Source organism: Salvia splendens, chromosome 13 (assembly GCF_004379255.2).
Source record: "Salvia splendens isolate huo1 chromosome 13, SspV2, whole genome shotgun sequence".
In the NCBI taxonomy this organism is placed as follows: Eukaryota; Viridiplantae; Streptophyta; class Magnoliopsida; order Lamiales; family Lamiaceae; genus Salvia; species Salvia splendens.
This window is the reverse complement of record NC_056044.1, coordinates 32,505,082-32,526,821: the sequence shown is the minus strand read 5'-3', so window position 1 is coordinate 32,526,821 and position 21,740 is coordinate 32,505,082. Positions and strand designations below refer to the sequence as shown.

Below are 21,740 nucleotides of genomic sequence, written 5' to 3'. Positions count from 1 at the left end.
AATTTTATACCTTAATCGTAAATTTTTACCTTGCAAAATTGAACAGATAGATATTGGCATTACTCCATCGTTCGATCTTCGATGTCATATATAAGACCTTGTCCATTATACAAATCAATTTTCAACAATAAAAATGTATGGTTGCATTTTTTTAATTATATATGGAAAAAGATTGAAAGTAAATATGGTTCGCAAGTGGATAGTTCAAAATGGTATTTTTAGCATACCAAAAAAATTAACCAACAGTATCTTATGACAAGTGGTATTTTTAGCATACAAAACAAATTAACTAACAATATCTTATGACAAGTGGATAGGTTCAATATATTTTTATCAAAATGACAATTTTGGCATACAAAATTTTTTTAGTAACTAACAATATCTTATTAATTACATATGAAAATGTATTCTCCTTCCTTAATTCTGCAAAAGCCCCTCTGCATCCCCTCAATATATATAAAACATGAATCCCATCGAAACTAATGGAATCAAAGCTAAATCATGGAAGGAAACGAAGAAGATGTGGGAGATCGCCGCGCCGGCCATCGTTTGCTCGGTGGCGCAGTTCTCCATTGGAGTAGTCACCGCTGCATTCGCCGGACATCTTGGAGGGCTTGAGCTCGCTGCTGTCTCCATTGTAGCTCTCGTTCTCGAGGGCTTCGTCTTCGGCATAACGGTAAGTATTCAAACACATCAACAATGTTCAGTGTCGCATATTCCCCTAGAAAATTCATTTCATGGAATCTTGAACTAGATGAGTTAATTTTTAGTTATTGGATATAGTCAGAGAAATAATATGCTACATATAGGCGTAATTTGTGTGCATCACGATAGTGTAGTTTTCGTTACCGTTATTTATTTTTGTTTTATATATTTATTTAGATTCTAATAGTATTAATACGTTGAAAATATTATTGATGTAATTGATTAAAAATTACTAATATTTTAATATATTAAAATCAAATTAAACATATAAAAGTTTATTTCATACAAATTATATTATTTTGATTCTAATAGTTATAAAATATTATTTCCTTGATTTGTCCGTTTACTCAATAATTTAAAATAAATAAATAAAAACTAAATTTATATTTTTGGATAAATTATAGGATTTAAAAAATTAGGAATAATTATTTGTTATCTCGAATCAAACTAAACTTATAAAATGGAAAAATCATGCTAATATGATGTTGACATAGTTTTATGTGAACATCGTCTACAAATACTGTTTATATTTAGTCAACATCAACATTAATTTTATTAATTTATTTTTTTATTATTTTAAAGAAGATCAATAATAGTAAATCTATATTTACTTCGATCTAATAATTGAAAGAGAAACGTCTTGTTTCATTTGATATAATAGTCCCTAATTTTATACTCTTATGTTACATTAAAATAAAGGTTCAATATATTTCACTTTTAATAATATCATTTGTATAATTAATGATTTCAATATTGACCATATTAGCTCGGAATGGGCAGCGCGCTGGAAACGCTCTGCGGGCAGGCCGTCGGCGCCGGACAGCTCGAAATGCTCGGAATCTACATGCAAAGATCATGCATCATCACAATCGCCACATCCTTGTGCCTAACTCCTCTCTACATTTTCACGTCTCCCATCCTAAAACTTCTCCGGCAGAAGGCCGACGTCGCGGAGCTCGCCGGAAAATACGCCCGATGGGTGATCCCTCAGCTGCCCGCCTTCGCTTTGAACTTTCCGGTGCAGAAGTTTCTCCAGGCGCAGAGCAGAATATGGGTTATGACCGTGATTTCGATATTTGGTTTGGGATTTCATGTTGTGCTGAACTGGATTTTCGTGACGTGGCTCGAGAAAGGGCTTCTTGGCGTTGCGATGGCCGGGAACGTGTCGTGGTCGCTGATCATGTTGGCTCAGGTTGTTTTTTCGTACCTTAACCTATTGGTTGAATGAAAAACATCTTACTGACAAATATTTGTGTTTTTTAGAGGGAATGTGTCTTATCAACTGAGTTGCGCTTAATTGTCTTGTCTGGCAGGTTGTTTATGTTGTCTCTGGTTGGTTTCCGGAATCGTGGACCGGGTTTTCTGTGTCTGCGTTTGCATCCCTGTTGAGTTTTGTGAAGCTGTCACTTGCATCGGCTGTTATGTTGTGGTGAGTTTTTCTTCAACTGTGTAAAGAAAAGTTTGTCACATCAACAACTTCATGGTAATATCATCATGGATTAAAATGAAAACAAATAAGCTACTTAGTTGAATTGTTTTTCTATTATGCTTGGGAAATTTTGTCCACCTTAAAGAATATGTGAAAACAATGGCGGATCCTAATGAGATTCGGGTGGACTGGCCCCACTTCCAGCCTATTATGAGGGCCACAAGAATTCATTAAATTCGGCCTTTGTAATTGCCACTAACCCCACAATACCCCAATCCTTCAGGGTTAGGATTCACTTCAGATCTTTTTTTTCTAACACGTGCGACAACCTTATTCACTGGACCAAGACCCGTTAGTTTCATTTTCCGGATCTTCCATTATGTGGAAAGAGTATAATATTGTGCAAATAATGTTTTCCACCATTTTCCATCAAAAATACACACCTTTAAGTTTTATTTCTTGTTAGTTATTTTAAAAAGCTTATAATATCATTTAGACACTTAATTAGATCTAACAAATTCCTCATTCTCTCTTTCTCTCTTCTATTTTCATTTCTTGATGTAGCTTAGAAGTGTGGTATTACACCGTTGTGATCCTCATGGTTGGGTGGTTGCAGAATCCAGAAATCGCGGTAGATTCTACATCTATATGGTTACTTCTGCTCCTTAGTTATTCATTTTATTAATTTACTCCAAATTCAGTTTACCATAACATCTTACAGTATTCCTCCTTTGATAAAAAAAATGACAGCGTGAATCTACAAGTTTGGATATTGATGATCTTTGTCGGTTTCAATGCTGCAATCAGGTAACTATTGCTCCCTTTGTCTTAATGTAGTTGAGTCGTTTCCTTTTTGGTATTTTACTCATTTCTCTTTTATACCCTATTCTCTCTTCACTTAACCTTTAAATACCAATTCCTTAAATCCCTTGAAAGAAACGCATCAATTAACTTGGGACGAAGTAAGTAGTTATTATTTTTAGCCAATCGAAAAGTTGTAATCATCTAATCTATATTTTTGGGTAGTGTTCGTGTTAGCAATGAATTGGGAGCTAATAATCCCAAGGCTGCAAAGTTTTCCGTCATAGTAGCTGTGATCACATCAACAATGTTTGGTGTTGTATTTTCAATAGCAACTGTGGCGACCAAAAACAGCTTCCCCAAAGTGTTTTCTAGCATGGAGGAAGTCAAGAAAGAGACCTCCAAATTAGCCTATTTCTTGGCAGCCTCCATTCTCCTCAACAGCATTCAATCTATACTAAATGGTAAGATCCATATGCTAGTGCTTATGTGTGGTGGATGTGTGTGTGTACGATGTCTCAATCGAAAAGTTGTACATGTTTGGTATGATGGAATGAAATAAAATGAAGGTAGAAAAATAATGAATGTAGTAACACAATGACAAATCTTGGATGGTTCTTTTGCTTGATAGGCACAACAAGTACAAAAGAAATGAATAGTTGCACAATCTTGAGAAATGGACATTCCAAATGAAACATGATTCCTACAGTATCGTACCAAGGAAAGGAATAGAATCACGAGTAGGCAGGAACATCATTCTATTCTCATCTTCATTCGATTATACCAAACATGTCCTAAAAGTTGTAAAGTGTTCGGAAATTAAGCTCGGAGATGGAGTTAGGGTTTTAATAAGTGTGTCCTTGACTATCTAGGGGTGGCGGTCGGGGCAGGGTGGCAAGTATCCGTTGCTATGATAAACATCGGTTGCTACTATGCGGTTGGGATTCCGATGGGTGCATTGCTTGGCTACAAACTTGACCTAGGCGTGAAAGGGATTTGGCTCGGTATGTTAGCCGGTTCCTTTATGCAAATCACCATTCTCTCTGTATATGTGCTACGAGCTAACTGGAGAAAAGAGGTTTGTGCATTATACTTAACTTCTTCTCTTTAATTAAATCAAACATGGCACATTATTTTTAGAATGGTGCATTCTAAATGTTGTCTGATTGAATTACAGGCCTTGTATGCTGAGGAGAGGGTTAGATCACATGGCACCTCAACCCTTCCTCAAATTGGATGCGTTGAAAATGAATTGATCACAAACAATCAAGACCGTTAAATTGATTTCTTTTTGTTTCTTTCATTTGTCATTTTTTCGAAAATTGGTATATTTATATTAGAAATGTTATATATCCTACATATCTTATGTGAACATTATTTGTGAGCTCCACCTAATTTGTGTGGCGATTGGTGGCATTGGTGAATTGTGATGAGCGGCCGAGGAGGAGGAGCTGGCCGCTTCGTGCAGCGGTATTCCTTTATTGTTTGGCTTCTTTCTTGCTCCTCAGCTTTGTCTGTGTATACAAGAGAATCAGGTCATTTTAGCCAATTCCGCACATCCAATCCCCATATGTACGTACTAATCATAGTCAAATATCCAATGTCCGACTTAAAGAGAAAAGGTACAATAGTCGGACATCTAATATCTGACTTAGACAAAAAAGGTTCATCACTCATCTAACTTTGGAAAAAAGAACAATACAAAGTACATTTAATATCAAAAGTACTTCCATTGTCCTATATGAAAAAGGAACAAGACAAGATACTCCTCAAACAAGATACTCAGTAGTTGAGTCATTTTCATTTTTAATAAAAAAACTTTAATCTCTATCATCCATAGTACTATGCTTCCTCTTTTTTGCTATAACTTTATTCTTTATCCACTTTAATCTTTAAATCTCAAATTCTTAAATGTTGTGTCCAAAAGAAATGACTCGACTATCGACGGAGGAAGAAGTACTATCAAATGAAGGGTTTGATAATTATATCAAGCACTTTTTGTTTAACCCACTTGATCTCACCATTGTAGTTTTTAACTTTCTGTAGTAATTCTTTAGAGCTCCTTTTCACGGCCGCCACTTTCTTCCCATCATTCACAGTTTCCGACAAAGATTTGGTCTCGAACTCCAACCTGCTAGCTACTAAGTGAATGTTTGCGAGATCTTTTATGCCGCAATCGGCGGCCAAAATCATACGTGTTGTGATCTCCTTATGCTTCCTTACTGCAGTCTCACTCTTGTTAAGTACTGAATGGCGCCACTTCTCAAGCGCGCCAAACAGAATGGAGGCCACTGGGGCAGCCGTCGCAGCCCCGGCCACTGCCGCCCATGCCCACTCAGGATTGGCATTTGCCGTAGCAATCGCACTTGTGGCTGTGCTGATTATGACAGCTGCGATGAAGAAAATAGTAGACACCTATTGGCAAATGAAGCAAAAATAATTGTTACAATATCGGCATTGATGACTAATGACTTCGATGTAAAGAAACGACTGAAACCGCTTATACATTTGGTGATACATCTCTTAGAGCATCTCCGAAGGAAAGAAGTAAATAGAGAAGCTATATTTCTCATTTACCTCTTTGAAGAGGTAGAAATAGTGAATTCAAAGAAAGAAGGTGAACTCAAAAATATATGAAAAAATAAGGGAAATTGGTCAGAAAATTCTTGAACTTTCACAAAAATTTGGTATTTCCCACCACCTTTAAAAGTGGTCTAAAAAATCACTGACTTTTCAAATTGTGCGGATTTCCCACACTAAAGTTTCGACATAAATTTTGCCCACGTAGAATACCGATACTAATTCTAGAGCATTCATATCATCTTACAAGATGGAATGTAGCTCCGACTATTACACGTAAGTTTTTTGGCATTCAACATGGGCAAAATTATTTTAGCGTGGGAAATCCGCACAATTTAAAAAGCTAATGATTTTTAAGATCACTTTTAAAGGTCGTGAGAAATACCAAATTTTTTTTAAAGTTCACAATTTTTTTGATCAATTTCCCTAAAAATAAATATCATATGATATATACCTTTTGTATTAAGAAGGGGTCATCTTCAAAATGGAAGAAAGTATAGTTACTTTTCAAATAGCCTTATTATTGGAGAAGAAGTTTTCACGCAGAAGAGGTACGTAACTAAATATGGCAATTATTTATTTTTATCTCTTTATTTATCTTTTTCTTCGGATACGCACTTAGTGCACAATTATAAAATAACAAGTTGTCCCCACTATAATACTCGCCCTGTCATATTTAAGATATTCATATTTTTGAGTGAGACGAAATTTTAGGATGAGTTGCTAGGTGGAGCAATTAGTAGAGAGAAAAATATAGTTAAATATTTTAATGAGAGAGAAGAGAGAGAGATAATTTATTTTCAAATATAAAAAGTGAACATCTTGAATGGGATAAACTAAAAAGAAAATATGGACATATTGAGTGATACAAATTAAAAAAGAAAGGTGGACGTCTTGAGTGTGATGGGGTGAGTATCATTTTATAAATTTGTAAAAGCATCTTCGATGGATAAGGTAAATGGTGTGGTAAAAAAAATAACTACCAATATACTATCACTTATTCACAAAAACACTTTCTCCATGCAAAGCTTATTTGATAACGTATTATATACTATTTTTTAATTTAAAAAAAGTTATTTTTACTTCTTTTCCACCCAAAAGATAAATATAGTAGTAATTATTTTTTATTATAATGTATATTAACCTTTTAGAAGAGGTAAATGAAAAATATTATCCGCCTTGCGGATTTCTGTCAACCATTTTGGGAGAGATCGATGCTATCGAGCTCCTTGATGAATCCGGTGCGGGGAGGCCGAGGCGGGGGAGGAGGCCGAGGCGGTGGAGGAGGCCGAGGCGGTGGAGGAGGCCGAGGCGGTGGAAGCTCCATGGCGGAGGCGGACGAGGATGGGGAGGATCTAGGCCGGCATCCGTACAGCCCCAAAGAAACGCTGGCGGTGTACAACGCCTGGATCAGCATCTCGTACGATCCCATCGTCGGAAATCAACAACCCCGGAAGTGCTTCTGGGAAAAGGTCACCGAGGCTTACCACGAGATTAAGCCGAAGGGGTCCTGCCGCAGCACATATAAGATGCTCCGCGCTCACTTTGACCGAGTCAATAGAGAGGTCAAAAAATTCTGCGCCATCTACAAGAGTGAATCGGCTCATTACCAAAGCGGAGCCACGGGAGCCGACATTCTGAGGTCGGCTTTGCGAATCTACTACGACGACACCGCCAAACAATTCAAATTTATCGATGTTTAGGAGGTCGTCAAAGACGAGGAAAGGTGGGCTGGTGGTGTCCGGTCCAACTCGGGCTCGACCTCGAAGCGCACGAAGCGCACGGTGGGTGGCCAATACTCGTCTAGTGAGGGCGGTTCGGGCAGTGCCGCACAAGAGTTTGCCTCGTTGGAGGTTGAGGGCACGACAGACGATGCAGGGGGGTCCTCCCGTGGGCGCCGTCGGCCGCAAGGGAGAAATGCGGCGAAGGCAGCTAGAGGGAGGAGGAGCCGAGCCGAATCAAGCTAGGCGGGCTCGGGGGCACCCTCGAACTCCCTGATGTCCATGTAAATGACCGCCACAATGGCGGACACTTCCCGCATGATGTCTCCTCAATACCAAGTCTATCATGCCGGAATTGAGTTTATGGCAAGACAAATTGGTATTCCGCCTCCAGGTGGCTTCAGTGCACCTCCACCGCCTTCGGGGGATGATTCGCCGGCGGAGTAGTTTTTTTTATTTTCTATAAAATTGTATTTTAAATTATGTAATTTTTATTTTTTATGATTTTAATTATGTGTTTTTTTTTGAATTCTAAGTTATATTTTTATTTTATGTTGTAATTTTATTTTATTTTTAATGAAGGCTGTTTTTATTAATTGAATTTGTTGAAATAAAAATAAAAAATGAAATTGAATGAATAGTAATTTAATGGACGAATAAAAGATGGAGGGTTGCAGGTTTCGTCCCTTAGTTAAGAGATGGAGTAAAAAAGTACAGTGGGGCACATGAATAGTAATTTAAGGGACAGTTAAGGGATGGATAAGTGACAGCGTTGCGGATGGCCTGAGGTTGTGGGGCAAAAAATCGGTTTGTTGATGTTGATGGGTTCCACATTTCCACATATGTTCTTAAATATTCTCATAAGTTTTCCCTGATCAATTCCTTTTTAATTGAAACAGGATTGGAAGTGTGAAAGTATAAAGAATATTTTGATTTTTTTTAATCGGATACCCGCTTTGGCGCTTTTTGGGACTGAATATCCGGGTCGGGTATGGGTACCCAAAAGGGAATCTGGTTCAGGTATCGGATATGGGAAAAATGGTTTGCATATTATTCACTTCATCTCATTCTAAGTGGAACATTCCATTATAAAATTTTATGTAGTATTATTTGATAAGTTAAATAGAGAGAATAAAGTATGAAGAGTGATTTTTTATTTTAAAGAATGTGTTATTTACCCGTTATAATTTGATGACCTTCATGAAATTAACCCACATATGCATATATTATTCTACTTGATTTTGCAATAAGGATACTTTAGGGCACCCGCAATGGGGCGCCCGGTGGCACGCCTGAGCGTCCATCGTCCTCGGGCGCGGATGATGCCCACATTGTGGGTGCCTGCCATCGTCCGCGCCATTGTGGGCGACGCGGACGATGAGCACGGACGATGGCACGCATTTTACTTAAAAAATGAGTTTGCCGGGGATCGAACCCGGGTCTATTGCTTGGATGGCAATAATCCAAACTGTTGGATTATAAACAGTAGTTGAGATATCTTGATATCTAAATTGTTTTATACATTTATTAAGATGATAATGTGATAAAAAAAAAGGATAATTTATGATTAAAAAGTAGAATTCGGTGAAACGAGAATTTGCTTCTTCAAGTTATTAAGATGATTATGTTGTGTGATTGAAATGAAGGTTTTTTATAAATGTATTATTTTTTATAAATGTATTAATTTTTATAAATATATTAATTTTTAATCAATGCAATCTTCGCTGGTTTTTAGTTACTCGTTGTGTTTTTTAATTAGTTTGCATTACATATTTGAAAACATTTAAATTAATTAACAAAACAATAGTAAACATATAGGGCGCGCCTTAAGGCGCCACATTGCAGGTGGGGGTAGGAGGATAAAACTAATGACGTGGCTCGCCTTAGGGCGCCCCATTGCTAATGGCCTTAGAATTAAACTCAGCCCAATCCAACCTACTTATCGATGGAGTTTGCCCAGCCTACTGCAGACTGGGAATGAGTTGGGCCGAGCCTCAAATCAAGTATGCCTCACCAACTTTGGGCCATGCCGAGCTGACCTAGTCCATTTGACAAGAAGTATATTTTAAATATCATTAAATTAGTGCAGATTTTTGTGCCATTTTAGACACAAATTTTTTACTACATATTTTCACACTTTCTTCACTTATATACGTACCCCCTCCGTCCCATTAAATATGCAACATTTGTTTTTTGGCACGAGATTTTATGTAGTGTTATTTTGTGAGTTATTGAAAAGAGAGTAATGTAAGAGAGAAGAAAAAGTAGAGAGAGTATTGTTTCCATTTTTATAGATGTTTCATTTTTAATGGGACAAATCAAATAGGAAAACGTTTCATTTCTAATGGGACAGAAGGAGTATAATATTCCACTCTCCATTTCTCCACTAACGACAAACTCTATCTATAAAATGGAACTATAACTTATTTAACAGTTATAAAACCCAAGATAAGTAATTACTCTCTCCGTCCCACAAGAATATGCACTATTTCCTTTTTAGTCTGTTCTATAACAATATGCACTTTTTAATTTTAGAAACTCTTTTCTCTCTTGTGAAATGAGACCCATTTTCCACTAAACAATATTTTAATTACTTTTTCTATCTACAACTCTCTTACTTTACCAATTTTGCAGTATATTTTTTTAAGGATAACTGCTTCAAAAAGCATGAACTTTGCAAAAAGTTTGGTATTTCCCATCAACTTCAAATGGGTTCCATGTCATTGCACATATCGGCATCTACATCATCATCCACGTCAGACATATACACACGTTAGCACACTACTTAGCCGGAAAACCCGACTTGGGAAATCGGAGCACGTTGGCAAAGTTCATGATTTTTGGTGCAACATTTGAACATAATTAATATTTCAACAAAGAAAAAGAGGTTATTGTAGAAAAAAGAGAAAACAAATTAATACTAAACCGTGTCTTTGAATCTTATTTTCAGATAGTACTTTTTTTGTTTCTTTTTTTGTTAAATTCTAGTAACAGACTATTTCGGTGGGCTGATGAAATTGGTACTTTCTATGGTCGATATCAAGATTTTTAATGCCAATGACTTTATTGAGATCGTATTACAAAAAAAATCGACCTCCAAGTCGATATCAAGATGTTTGTATGTCAATGACTTTATTGAGATCGTATTACAAAAAAAATTGACCTCCAAGTCGATATCAAGATGTTTGTATGGCAATGACTTTATTGAGATCGTATTACAAAAAAAATTGACCTCCAAGTCGATATCAAGATTTTTTAATGCCAATGACTTTATTAAGCTCGTATTACAAAAAAATTCGACCTCCAAGTAATGCCCTTTTTTTCCCTCCTCCTTTACATATTTAGTACCCGACCCCCCTAGCGTAATAGCGTTTATTTATACAACATTTTCTTCCTGGCTTGATAGCTCTCTCTGTTTATTATCTATCTATATAATCCACCGCAAGTCCGCCTCCCATTACACTTCTCAAAAGCAACCGGCCAGGCCCATTCCCCAACCGATTCAGGCCTGAAACTCCGTCCTCTAACATGACCTCCTACGCCGACCTCATGGCCCGAGAATTCGTCATGGCGTTCCGTGATCTGCAGAAGGACTCTACCAATCATGAAAAGCTGGCCTCTTTTGTCCGCAGACACTACGTGAACAGGCTTAACGGGCCCGAGTTCGTCTCAGCACTCACAAACAAGCCAGGTAATGATCATTTCATCGTTCACAACTTCTTCAATGATTTATCGTGTCATTATAAGGAGCATTTGGTGATGCTGACGACGCTCAAATCCATGGATGAGAGCTTAGTCAAGCGCATCGACTCCATCGATGTCTCTAAGAAGGTGTCGGCTGTTTTCTTCACGCTCGCTGCCATGTTCTTCACGGCCGCGGCCGCGATTGCTGCTGCGAATGCCAATTCCAAGAGGGAAGCTGCGACTGGGAAAATAGCAGCTGGGCCAGCTGTGGCAGCGGCAGCAGCAGCGGCCTCCATTCTGTTTGGTGCAGTTGGGAGATGGATCCATTCGCTTCTGAACAAGCGGGAAACTGCAGCCGGGAAACACAAGGAGATAATTGCGGTTATGACTATTGGCGCCAAATTCGGCATGGGAGATCTTAGCTCCATTCATAACGTGGCTAGGATGCTGGAGTTCCAGAACAAATCTATGTCGGAAAAGGTTGATGATGGGAATGACAAAGTGGCGGCTGTGAAAAGGGGCTTTGAAGAATTGGTAGCGAAAGTTGAAGCATACAGTGATAGGATGAAGTGGGCTAGAGATGGTGCGCTTGAGAGTATTATCAAGTACCTGGGTTAAACCTTCTTAAACACTGATCTGTTCAGTTTCAAATTACTGTATTTTTAAATTTTTGGCAGATTTGTTCAGTTTCGATTTATTTTACTAATTTTTTTGGCAGATTTGTTCAGTTTCAAATATTTGTAATTTTAGACAGACTTGATAGAGTAATTGGTGTGGATTATTTGTCCTCTAGGGGTGGTTCGGTACGGTATACCGTACTGTGAGTATCATATCGTATACCGCATCGAAAGTTATGGTATGACAAAAATCATATCGATATCGTACCGAAGTTTTCGGTATACCGAAAATTCGGTAGGGTAATTTTTTATACTGTTAACATACCTTGTCTTCGGTATACCGAACTGCAGTACGACATATCGTTATACGGGAAAAAAAATCAATTATACCCAAAATATTCAAAAAAAATTCTATTTTATAATATAAAATTCTATTTTTAAATTTTAGTATAAATATAAAATAAATATATGTTTATATATTTTTTAATAAACATGTATACCGGTATAACGAAGCGTCGGTATATATCGACGATTCGGTATGCGGGAATATACCGGTATACCGAAGATCCGGTATTCCGCGGTATAGAAAATCTAATACCGTTACCGTATCAAAAGAATTCGTTACGGTATACCAAAAAATTAGTATTTTAGATATTTTTTCGGTACGGTAAGTCCGGTATTCTTGTATTTCGGTATAATTCTCCACCCCTAGTCTAGAGTACCCATCCCAAGATGGCCCAGACTCTGTATGGGCCCGCCCAACCCCGGCCCATCAAACGAATGAAGAGAGACTTTCCAACGTCAAATCATTTGATAACTAAAATATTCTCATAAATCAGACTCATTCTTCGCTCAAAATCACAATCCCAAGTCTTCCACATTCAACAACGGAAACATAAAATTGAACGATGAGAGGAAGTCTGAAAGAGATCAACCGCCTCACTCTCGCTTACTTCATCATCTCCGGCCTCGACATCTTCGCCGCTCTCGATCGAGTATGTCCTCTTTCCCCAATTCTAATTCTGTCCATCCCTCCCCTATATTTTGAGAAATTTTAAGCTTTGTTTGAGGAGGATGCTTGATTCAGTGTGATCTGAAGTCCGACTCTCCAAAATATTCAGGGGTCTAGACACACAACGTGGCATGGTGACGTGATGTGTCCCACTAATTAGCACTTGACAAGTGTAAGTAGAAAGGATCTAAAGATATAAATTATTTAAGGTATTAAGTTTAAATGCATGATATAAAATCTTAAAATTTGGAAACTTTCCAAATTATTCTATGAATAATACATACACACAGATATAAATATATATTTCATCTTTTTTTTCAATATAAACTTTATGTACAAATCTAAATAGTCGTGTTTTAATTTTCTTCACAATTATAGTAATGACTTAATATTGTGTATTTAAAAATATGTAATGACAAACTAGATCAAATATTTGTGCTTCTACAAATGTAATTTTAATTTTAACAAAATATCCAATTTGAAATTGAAACAGGATTGGAAGTTGTGAATTTAGAAAGGATATTTTGACTTTTTTTTAATTAGATACCCGGTTTTTCGGGACTGAATATCCAGGTCGGTTATGGGTACACAAAAGGGTATCAGAGTTCAAGTATTGGATATAGGAAAAAAATGGTTTGCATATTAATCATTCCATCTAATTCTATCGCGCACATCGCTCAAACTCTCGCCGCTTCCCTGCTCCCTCAAGCACTTCTGTACTCCGCCGAGAACAGGTTGACTTGCCTCTTCACCTGATCCCAGTGCTTGAGGAGCTGCTCCCTATGGCGCTTGTACGCGCTCATCGGCTTAGCCTCATTATAGTGCTCGGCGATGCGCTCCCAGTACACAACCTGCTTTTGGTTGTTTGCAAATACCGGGTCCTCCGAAATATCCAACCAACACCTCGCCAAGACGAGGGTTTCATCCGGTTGGTAGTTCTTCCTCCCGGGGGCGTACTCTTCATTTGTTTCCGGAGGTGGCAACTTGTACCCGCGGTGCCGGTTCCGGCGGCGGCGCGGCGGGAAGGGCCGGCGGCGGCGGGTTGGAGACGGCTCCATGTCGGACAGACCGTACGAATCCGTACTGAATTCAGGATCATACTGCTTGTTGGAGTCGAAGTGCCTATATTCGTCAGGGTCTGTACCCGGCCAACGTGCACCACCCCCCAAACATCGGACTATTCGGACTTGGGTATTCACCGGAATCCATTTTATAGTGTAATTTGAGAGTGGAAATGTGAATGGAAATGTTAAAAATGAATGTGGGGTATATGGGGTATTTATATATAAAAAATTTTGAATTTTAAAATTAAATAAAAAAACAAAAACGTGTTGCATCGTCCGCGTTGCCCACAGTAGGCGGACGATGGCGTATCGTCCGCAGACGATCTATAGGGCGCGGGCGATGCATCGGGCATCGTCCGCACACCCACAGTGGCGGACGATGGCGCGCCCGAGGCATTGGGCGGTCTATCGTCCGCCCCATTGCGGGTGCCCTAAAAGGTGGATTTTATTTTTAGACCAATTCATCCCCTAAAAATAATAACTTTTGAAACGACACAGATTTTAATACAAATTTGGTAAATTAAGGAACGGATAGAAAGAAAAGTATGTTAGAGCATCCGCAATGGGCGGACGATGGCACGAACGATGGCGCGCATCGTCCGCGCCATCCATCGTCCGCCCCCATTGCGGGAGCGCGCCATAGGGCGCGGACGATAGTCGCGCCCTATACTTCGGTCGCGGAGGACGGCTGTCGCGGACGATGGCCATCGTTCGCGCCATCGTCCGCCCCATTGTGGAGGTCGCGGAAGATCGACCGCGGACGATGGCACGCGATTTCGTTTTTTTATAAATACCGTTCATTTGTAACATTTCATTTCACGCGATTTCATTTTCGAAACTTACATTTACATAATTACTACGAAATGCATTCAAGCCCCAATAGTCCTACGTTTAGCGCAGATGCGCATTGGCCGAGTACAGAACCCGACGATTATCGTTCGTTCGACACCAACACCCATTACGATCCCGATTTCAGTACGGAATCGTATGGGTTGTCTGACATGGAGCCGTCTCCGCACCGCCCAACCGCAGCGGCCGATCCCGACCCCGCCGCGACCGCTTCTGCCCCAGCCAGAAAGAAGTGGAACCGGCAGCGGGCGCAGAAGTTGCCGCCTCCCGATGATTGCGATGAGTACGCCCCCGGCCGTACGAACTACAACGACGACGAAACTCTCACTTTGGCCCGGTGTTGGGTAGATATATCGGAAGATCCGATATTCGCGAACAACCCGAGACATATCGCGTATTGGGAGCGCATCGCGGACCTCTACAATTCGGTCAAGCCGCCGACTGCGTACAAGCGCAAGCGTGAGCAACTCCGCAAGCACTGTGATCAAGTCAAGAAGCAAGTGAACTTGTACGCGGCGGAGTTCGAGAAGTTTACGCGGTCACAGGGGAGCGGCGAGAGCGCAAGCGACATGCGCACTAAAACGATGTTGTCGTACCAGTCGATGTTCGGCGATTTCAAACACGAGGCCATCTGGGCGCTCTTGAGGGAGAAGCAAAAGTTCCAAGGTGGAATTCTGCACACTGGTGCACCGAAGAGGACGAAGGTCACCGAAGTTGGTGACTACACGAGCAGCGGCAGCGGCAGCGGCAGTCACCCGGTTGACCTCAACCGGACGTACGTGGATGAAGGGAGTTCCGGCACACCGGTGTCCTCCCGGCGTCCTTCCGGCGTCAAGGCTGCGAAGGCCAAGGGGAAGGCGACCGCGACCTCATCGTCGACCGCTGCAACCCAAGCTCCGGTCCCGGTAGAGCTCCCGACCTAGACGGCCACCGCGTTTGAGTCGTTAGCAACATCGTCGATGGCAAGGATGATGTTGCAGACGCACAGGGCCCTCAAGAAGTGTACCGACCCCGACGAAGCCGAATATCTCCGGGCGTTACTCGATGAGCTGCGTCGGAAGTTGGGAATTGGTCCGAGTTAGTTTTTTTTTTATTAGTTCAATGATGTAACTTTTTTTTATTAAAACTTCGCCGTTTGTTATTTAGATCGTTTTTTATTTACTCGTTACTTGTTATTTGAAAACAGTTAAATTAATTAAACAACACAATAAAATGATGATGTGGCGCGCCATAGGGCGCGCCTTAGGGCGCCCCATTGCTAATTCTCTTAGTAGAATATGAGTCTCACTTCATTAGAAAGAAAGAAATTTCTTAAAATTGAAGATTTCTCTTTTTAGGGGATAGACTAAAAAGGAAAAGGTTTCTATTTTTAGGGACGGATGAAGCATTAGTTTTATAACGAATTGTGAGTGAAATAAAATTAGTGAAATGTGGAGTTTATTACCATAAGTTGTAAAAAAGTAAATGAAACATTTATTGATAGATATACAAAAATAATAAAATGAGACGATTGGTAGGGAATGGATTGAGTATCAATTATACTACTTAATCAGTTATACTTCTCTTCGTCCATAAAAGATAGTCTGATTTATAGAATGTAAGGAAGAGAGAGAAGAAGAAGGAAGATATAAACTTTTATAGTTCTCCACCCTTCTTTATCTATTCTCCACCCTTCTTTTTATACCTTTCTCTACTCTTCTTTCACATTCAATTTCTCAACTATATTTAGAAAATAGCTCCCGTAGTTTCTTCAACTGTGATATCGAATTCTAAAATGATTAGTAATTCAAAAGTTCACAGTAAACTTGAAGATGCTACTGGAAATGAATCTGTATCCAAAAAAACATTGCTATTATTTCCTTCGAAACCTCTAACTTCCTGCAAAAATAAAATGTACAAAAATGTACAATAAAAAATTCTCCTATTCTAGTCCTCTTACGGATTCTCTTATTTTCTTTTGGGATACAACTTCTGTCACGACCGCACTTCCTAAGGATAGAAAGCGCGGTGGATCGCGACTAATGGGGGAAAAAAGAAGCGGGGAAGAAGGGGAAACAATCAAAAGGAGTACGACATATCGATCAAAAGATGAAATTCCATTTATCAACAAGGTTTCAAATCCACATAGTTTGACAATTCAAAGGAAGTAATAGAAATTCGTAAAACTTGACGTAGCGGAAGCAATTGAGAGTCTGACTACTACTATGTATGAGGACACGGTAGTAACCGGAACAGTTATTAAATACAATTCTTGGCTCACTGCTCAACATCCTCCGCCTCCCGACCTCGCTCAACCTGCACATAGGGAAAACATATGCAGGGGCTGAGTACTTGATGCACTCAGTGAACTCATGCCCAAAATACATTTATCGATTATGTCAAGCCATCATTGAGTGAAACTCGGGTTTTACTTTAAAAAAAATGCCGAGAAACACTAAAATCATTTCCATCGTAAAACATGGCCGTGCAGCTCATCATCATCATCCTCCATCATGTACCATCATGTGAAACGAGAATGTGGCCACAAACTCGATCACTGGACCGGCAGACCACAAAGGACGACTCACGATCCCCATCAGTGCACTAGTCTGAGTAGGGACTCACTCCCTAGTCAAATCCGAATTCGTTAACCATCAAAGTCTAGTAGGACATTATCCTAGTAGACAATCAGATAGGCAATTCAAAACATATAACACTGCATGACATACTATTTAAAACCTCCCTTATTTCACCATAAACATTTCATTGCAATTAAAAGAGTTTAAGTAATAAAGCCCACCTCAAAAGCTTAGGATTCCTGTAAAAAGTTCCTCGTTCCGACTTTTAGCGTGCGTGCGAACCACCTTCTCGGAAAATACATAAAATTCATATCAATTCTCGGTAACGAAGGTATTTCGAATGCATGCACTCTAATTAAAATCTTTTAAATTCTCTTTCTCGGTTTTCATGCATTTTCGGTTATTCGGCGGCCGCCCAAGGCGTCGCGTGCGACGCCGGTCGGCCGCTTACGCTCGTTCTTTCCTCCGTTGTCTCCTCGTATTTTCCATGTCGTCGAAAATAATTTCTAAAAAATTATTTACGCGTATACTTTAAATTATCGCAATTATTTCTCTTCGAAAACATATTATTTCGGACTTGGGGTAAAATTATTCATTCTTTAGAACGTTCCGGGATTTAATTAAATACTTTCCTCCGATTTAATTTTAATTTACGGCTCAAAAAGATTTACTTACCTAGCCCACCTTATTCCTCCAATTAAAATTTAGGAAGCCCCCAAGTAGAATTAAAGAGACCCAACTTTAAAGGATTAGCCTCCCATAAATTATAAGGCCCAAGAAAACAAATAAGGGCCCAAATTCTTTTATCAAAACAATTGCCAAATTTTGACTCCCATTTTTTTTCCAAATCGGTCAACTCTCTCTCTCTATCTTCTTTCTTCTTTTTCTCTATCTTCTCTCTACCCGCCTCCCTCTCGGAAAAAAAATTCACACAGCAGCCGTCCCTGCCGTGAAAGCGACGACACCGCCGCTGAAGTCGCCCGCCGTCGCTGCTGAAGTCGCCAACCGTCGCAGCTGAAGTCGCCGGGAGCTGGAGTCGTCGCCGTCACCGTGACGCCGCTGCTGCCGCGACGCCGCTGCTGCCACGACGCCACCGCTGCTGTCACGGGGAAGAGGAGCTACTGCCGTCGCGCCGGGAGCCGCTGTCCGCACCTGGGAACGTCGAGCGCGGCTGTCCGCCGCTGCCCGTCTCCGGCGGCGGCTTCCCCTTCTCCGAAACCACCCCGAACGACCGCGATTCAACCCGCAACACGCGTTATTATTATAAATTTAAGTTCTTTCGTAGTGTTGATTACATACGGCGATCTTTGATTTGTTTTACAAGTTGAGTTGGTTGGGTGATTATGGAAGAGTTATGGAATGATTTATGGAACAATATATATGTATAACTACTTATCTAAATCATGCTTTAGGAATTGAGAAGAGAGTATACCTCCAAATTAGTGGGTGAGCAAAATGGTAGCAAGGTCTTCCTTCTCTCTCTCGGCTCCTCTATCTCTCGGCCTCTCTCTCAAATTCTTTGTTTGAAGTGTAATGTGTATTGTGTTAGAGAAGTGAAGAGATTGTTATGTTTAAATGGTGTGCCCTTTGGTTGTAGGAGTAAATGAGAGAGGTGGAAGGTTGGAAAGATGGAAGGTCTCCATGAAGAAGGGAAATGGCCGAGAAGGGGAGAAGGAAGGAAAGGGTGTTGGGCTTGTTCCACATTCTTGGAAAAGTATTGGGCTCCAATTAATTTAAGTGGTGTTGGGCTCGATTTAATTGGAAGCCCAAGTTAATAATATTTAAATTGTTAGTTCTTTTGATTGCTATGGCCCAAGGCCATTTTATGTACTTATTGGACTCTAATTTAATTTGAGAAGCCCAAGTAAATACTCCCTCTGTTCCGCGGTAGTTGAGTCATTTCATTTTCTGCACTCGTTTTAGAAAGATGATAATAAATAGTTAAAGTGAAAAAAAAATAAAGTAAGAGAGAGAATAATGTAGATAAGACTCATATCTATCTTATTCTATCATTTACTTTATCCTCCCTCCATTTTAACTATTTATTATAATTTTTTCAAAACGAGCGCAGAAAATGAAATGCCTCAACTACCGCGGAACGGAGGGAGTACATACTTTATTTTTCCCGTATTTTCCTTCGTTAATTAAAATTCACGGGTCTTTATTTAATTTTGTCATCTCGTTCTTCACAACCAAAAATTAAAGCATGCTTAACGGCACATCTTATATATGGTGTTGTCCCAAATATAATCCCTTCAACCATTCCTCGATTTACGCACGTTGTCTTCCATAAAATATATTCTTTTCCACGTATTTCATTCGTCTTGCTAAAAAGAAAATAGCAATTTCGTCGTCATTCTTTCAACGAGACCTTCAACATGTCTCCTGACGTTCACAATTAAATAGAATAAGCACGTTCCTTTTTCACATTAAACACATAAAACCATACGATTTCCCAAATCACATTTATCGAGAAACATAGTATTTCGAAATAATTTTATCAATTATTTCGTTACATAAATTAGATTCGTACTTAAAAGTACGGGTGTTACAACTTCATGCTCCCTCCGTTCCATAAAAATATGGGCAATGAATATAGCATCAGAATTAAGACAAAATTGGTACAGTAAGAAAGTGGATGATAATGGTAAGGTAAAGTAAGAGATATGAGAATAATGGTAGTTAAAATAGTGTTAGTGAATAGTGAGACCTACATTATTTAATTGATAGTATAACTTTCCAAAAATGGAATGCACATATTTATGTGGGACGGATGACAATAAAAAGTGCACGTATTTTTATGGAATAGAAGAAGTATAATAATTTGATTAGTGATATGTAGTATGTGTTCGCTTTTTGCATTGTTGTTTCAGATTTCTGCATAGCAGAGACGATCTTGCACGAGAGTTTTACGTAGCACATATGTAATAGATAAAGTATTTCTGCTTGTTTTATGCAGCATACACTTACTATTTATTCCCTCTATTTTTGAAAGTTTGTCTTACTTCTTTTTTTACAATCGTTTTGTAAAAATAACTAAAGTGTAGATAGAATAAAGTAAAATAGAGAATAAAGTAGAAAAAAATCTTAACTAAATAATTTTCTTTTTACTCTCTCTCCACTAAACTATTTATTAGTATTATTTTTACAAAATGAGTATAGAATAGAAGTGTGACAAACTTTTAGGAACGGGGGAGTAATAGATAGAGATAAGAAGTAGATTAGGTAAATATATTAAAGAGTAAATAGCCATTTAAATCAACAATTTTGGTCAAAATCTGGTCTATCCCATAAAGTTTGAAATCTGATAATTATATCACGAAGTTTTAATTTGGCTTTTTATCCTATTTAAATTTGGCTATTTAAATGGAGTATTAAATAAAAAACTACAAATTAAAAAAAATACTGCTAAGAATTAGAGAAGTAGATTGCTTAATAATACCTGCTTTAGATAGAAATTCTTTACTGGAGTTTCTTCCTTTCCAATCAATTAACCAGATATATCTGCAAAATGTAGATTTTGTCATTTTGGCACGTTCCATAGTAGTGGAGTCATTTCCATTTTTAGTAAAAAATTTACACTTTCTTTTCACTTATTTTCTCTCTCTTACTTTATTCAATCTACTTTTTTCTCTTTCCTATTTTATTATCTTTTTATTTTATACATTATACGCTTTTTTCTTAATTTCTATATATAAAAAAGAAATGCATTTAATATTATAGAACGGAGAGAGAGTAGTATAAAACAACACACAGTAAGATATGAGAGGGAAAAGAAATGTTGATGAGATGGATTGGTGTCTAAATCTGGTATTTGTTGAAAGATCAACCTAATTTTTTTGGGGTAAAGCTGGCAGGGGAAAACTAAGGGAACTGTAGAGGCAAAAAAATGGTGAAATACAGATTCCTCCGTTCCACAAGAATATGCATTAATTTCTTTTTAATTCATCTCACGAGAATATGCATTTTTCAATTTTTGAAATTCTTTTATCTTTAATGAGGTCATACTAATTCTCCACTTACAATACTTTATTTACTTTTTTTTACCTTTCTCTCACTTTGCTAATTGTGCATTAAAATATATAATTAACCTAAAATACAGAAAATATACTTTTTAATTTTTATTATCTAAAAAACCGTTTTTTTGCCTCCTAAAATAATTTGCTTCTTTGCTTGGGGCTACCAAGCGTCATAAAAAACCGTTTTTGGCCTCCTAAATCTGCTTCTTATAATCAGCCTTATATCTCATTGACTGTTAATACGCATGTAAAGGCAGTCTGGCGCCCAAAGCGAATATTCCCTCATATGGGAGGAGATTCTTGCTGTTTTCCCACCAAAAAAATTTGCCTTTAATAGTAGTACAGAGGTATAGATAACGATGGAAGGGGTATGTTACAATACTAATCGACATTTGACTATAATTTATATAACTATTATTCCATTTATATTTGTTAATAACAAAAAAGGGCGTGTGCTTTCCTTGTGGATAGAAAGCATAAACACGTGCCATGGAATCAGGTGCTGACAAATGTATAGATTTCATAGCGCAATGGAAGTAGTCTTTAGCGGAGCTGGCATCATTTGTAATCTTATTTTTCAGTTAAGAAACAATAACTGTAATTTACATTTCTTTCTATTACCGTTACACTATCATGAATTTCATATTTCTAAGTCTTTATTCATTTCTCATTTCTTATGTTTAATGTATATCCTAGTTTTT

General features: G+C 38.6%; 2 protein-coding genes across 2 annotated transcripts; both read left to right on the top strand.

The window, feature by feature from the left end:
* Positions 1-443: 443 nt before the first annotated feature.
* Positions 444-4,214, top strand: LOC121760919 (protein DETOXIFICATION 33-like). Its single transcript, XM_042156510.1, has 8 exons — positions 444-676; positions 1,472-1,897; positions 2,019-2,134; positions 2,699-2,785; positions 2,885-2,941; positions 3,161-3,399; positions 3,808-4,013; positions 4,113-4,214. The coding sequence occupies exons 1-8, from the start codon at positions 464-466 to the stop codon at positions 4,212-4,214; spliced, it is 1,446 nt and encodes a 481-aa protein (XP_042012444.1). The 5' UTR covers positions 444-463.
* Positions 4,215-10,764: 6,550 nt separating this feature from the next.
* Positions 10,765-11,538, top strand: LOC121760918 (putative UPF0496 protein 5). Its single transcript, XM_042156509.1, has one exon. The coding sequence runs from the start codon at positions 10,765-10,767 to the stop codon at positions 11,536-11,538; it is 774 nt and encodes a 257-aa protein (XP_042012443.1).
* The last annotated feature ends 10,202 nt before the right edge of the window (positions 11,539-21,740 follow it).

Coding starts and splice junctions, on each gene's coding strand:
- LOC121760919 (XM_042156510.1), top strand. CDS start 464: ATGAATCCCATCGAAACTAATGGAATCAAAGCTAAATCATGGAAGGAA. Junction 1,898..2,018: donor CGCTGATCATGTTGGCTCAG/GTTGTTTTTTCG, acceptor CTTGTCTGGCAG/GTTGTTTATGTTGTCTCTGG. Junction 4,014..4,112: donor GAGCTAACTGGAGAAAAGAG/GTTTGTGCATTA, acceptor ATTGAATTACAG/GCCTTGTATGCTGAGGAGAG.
- LOC121760918 (XM_042156509.1), top strand. CDS start 10,765: ATGACCTCCTACGCCGACCTCATGGCCCGAGAATTCGTCATGGCGTTC.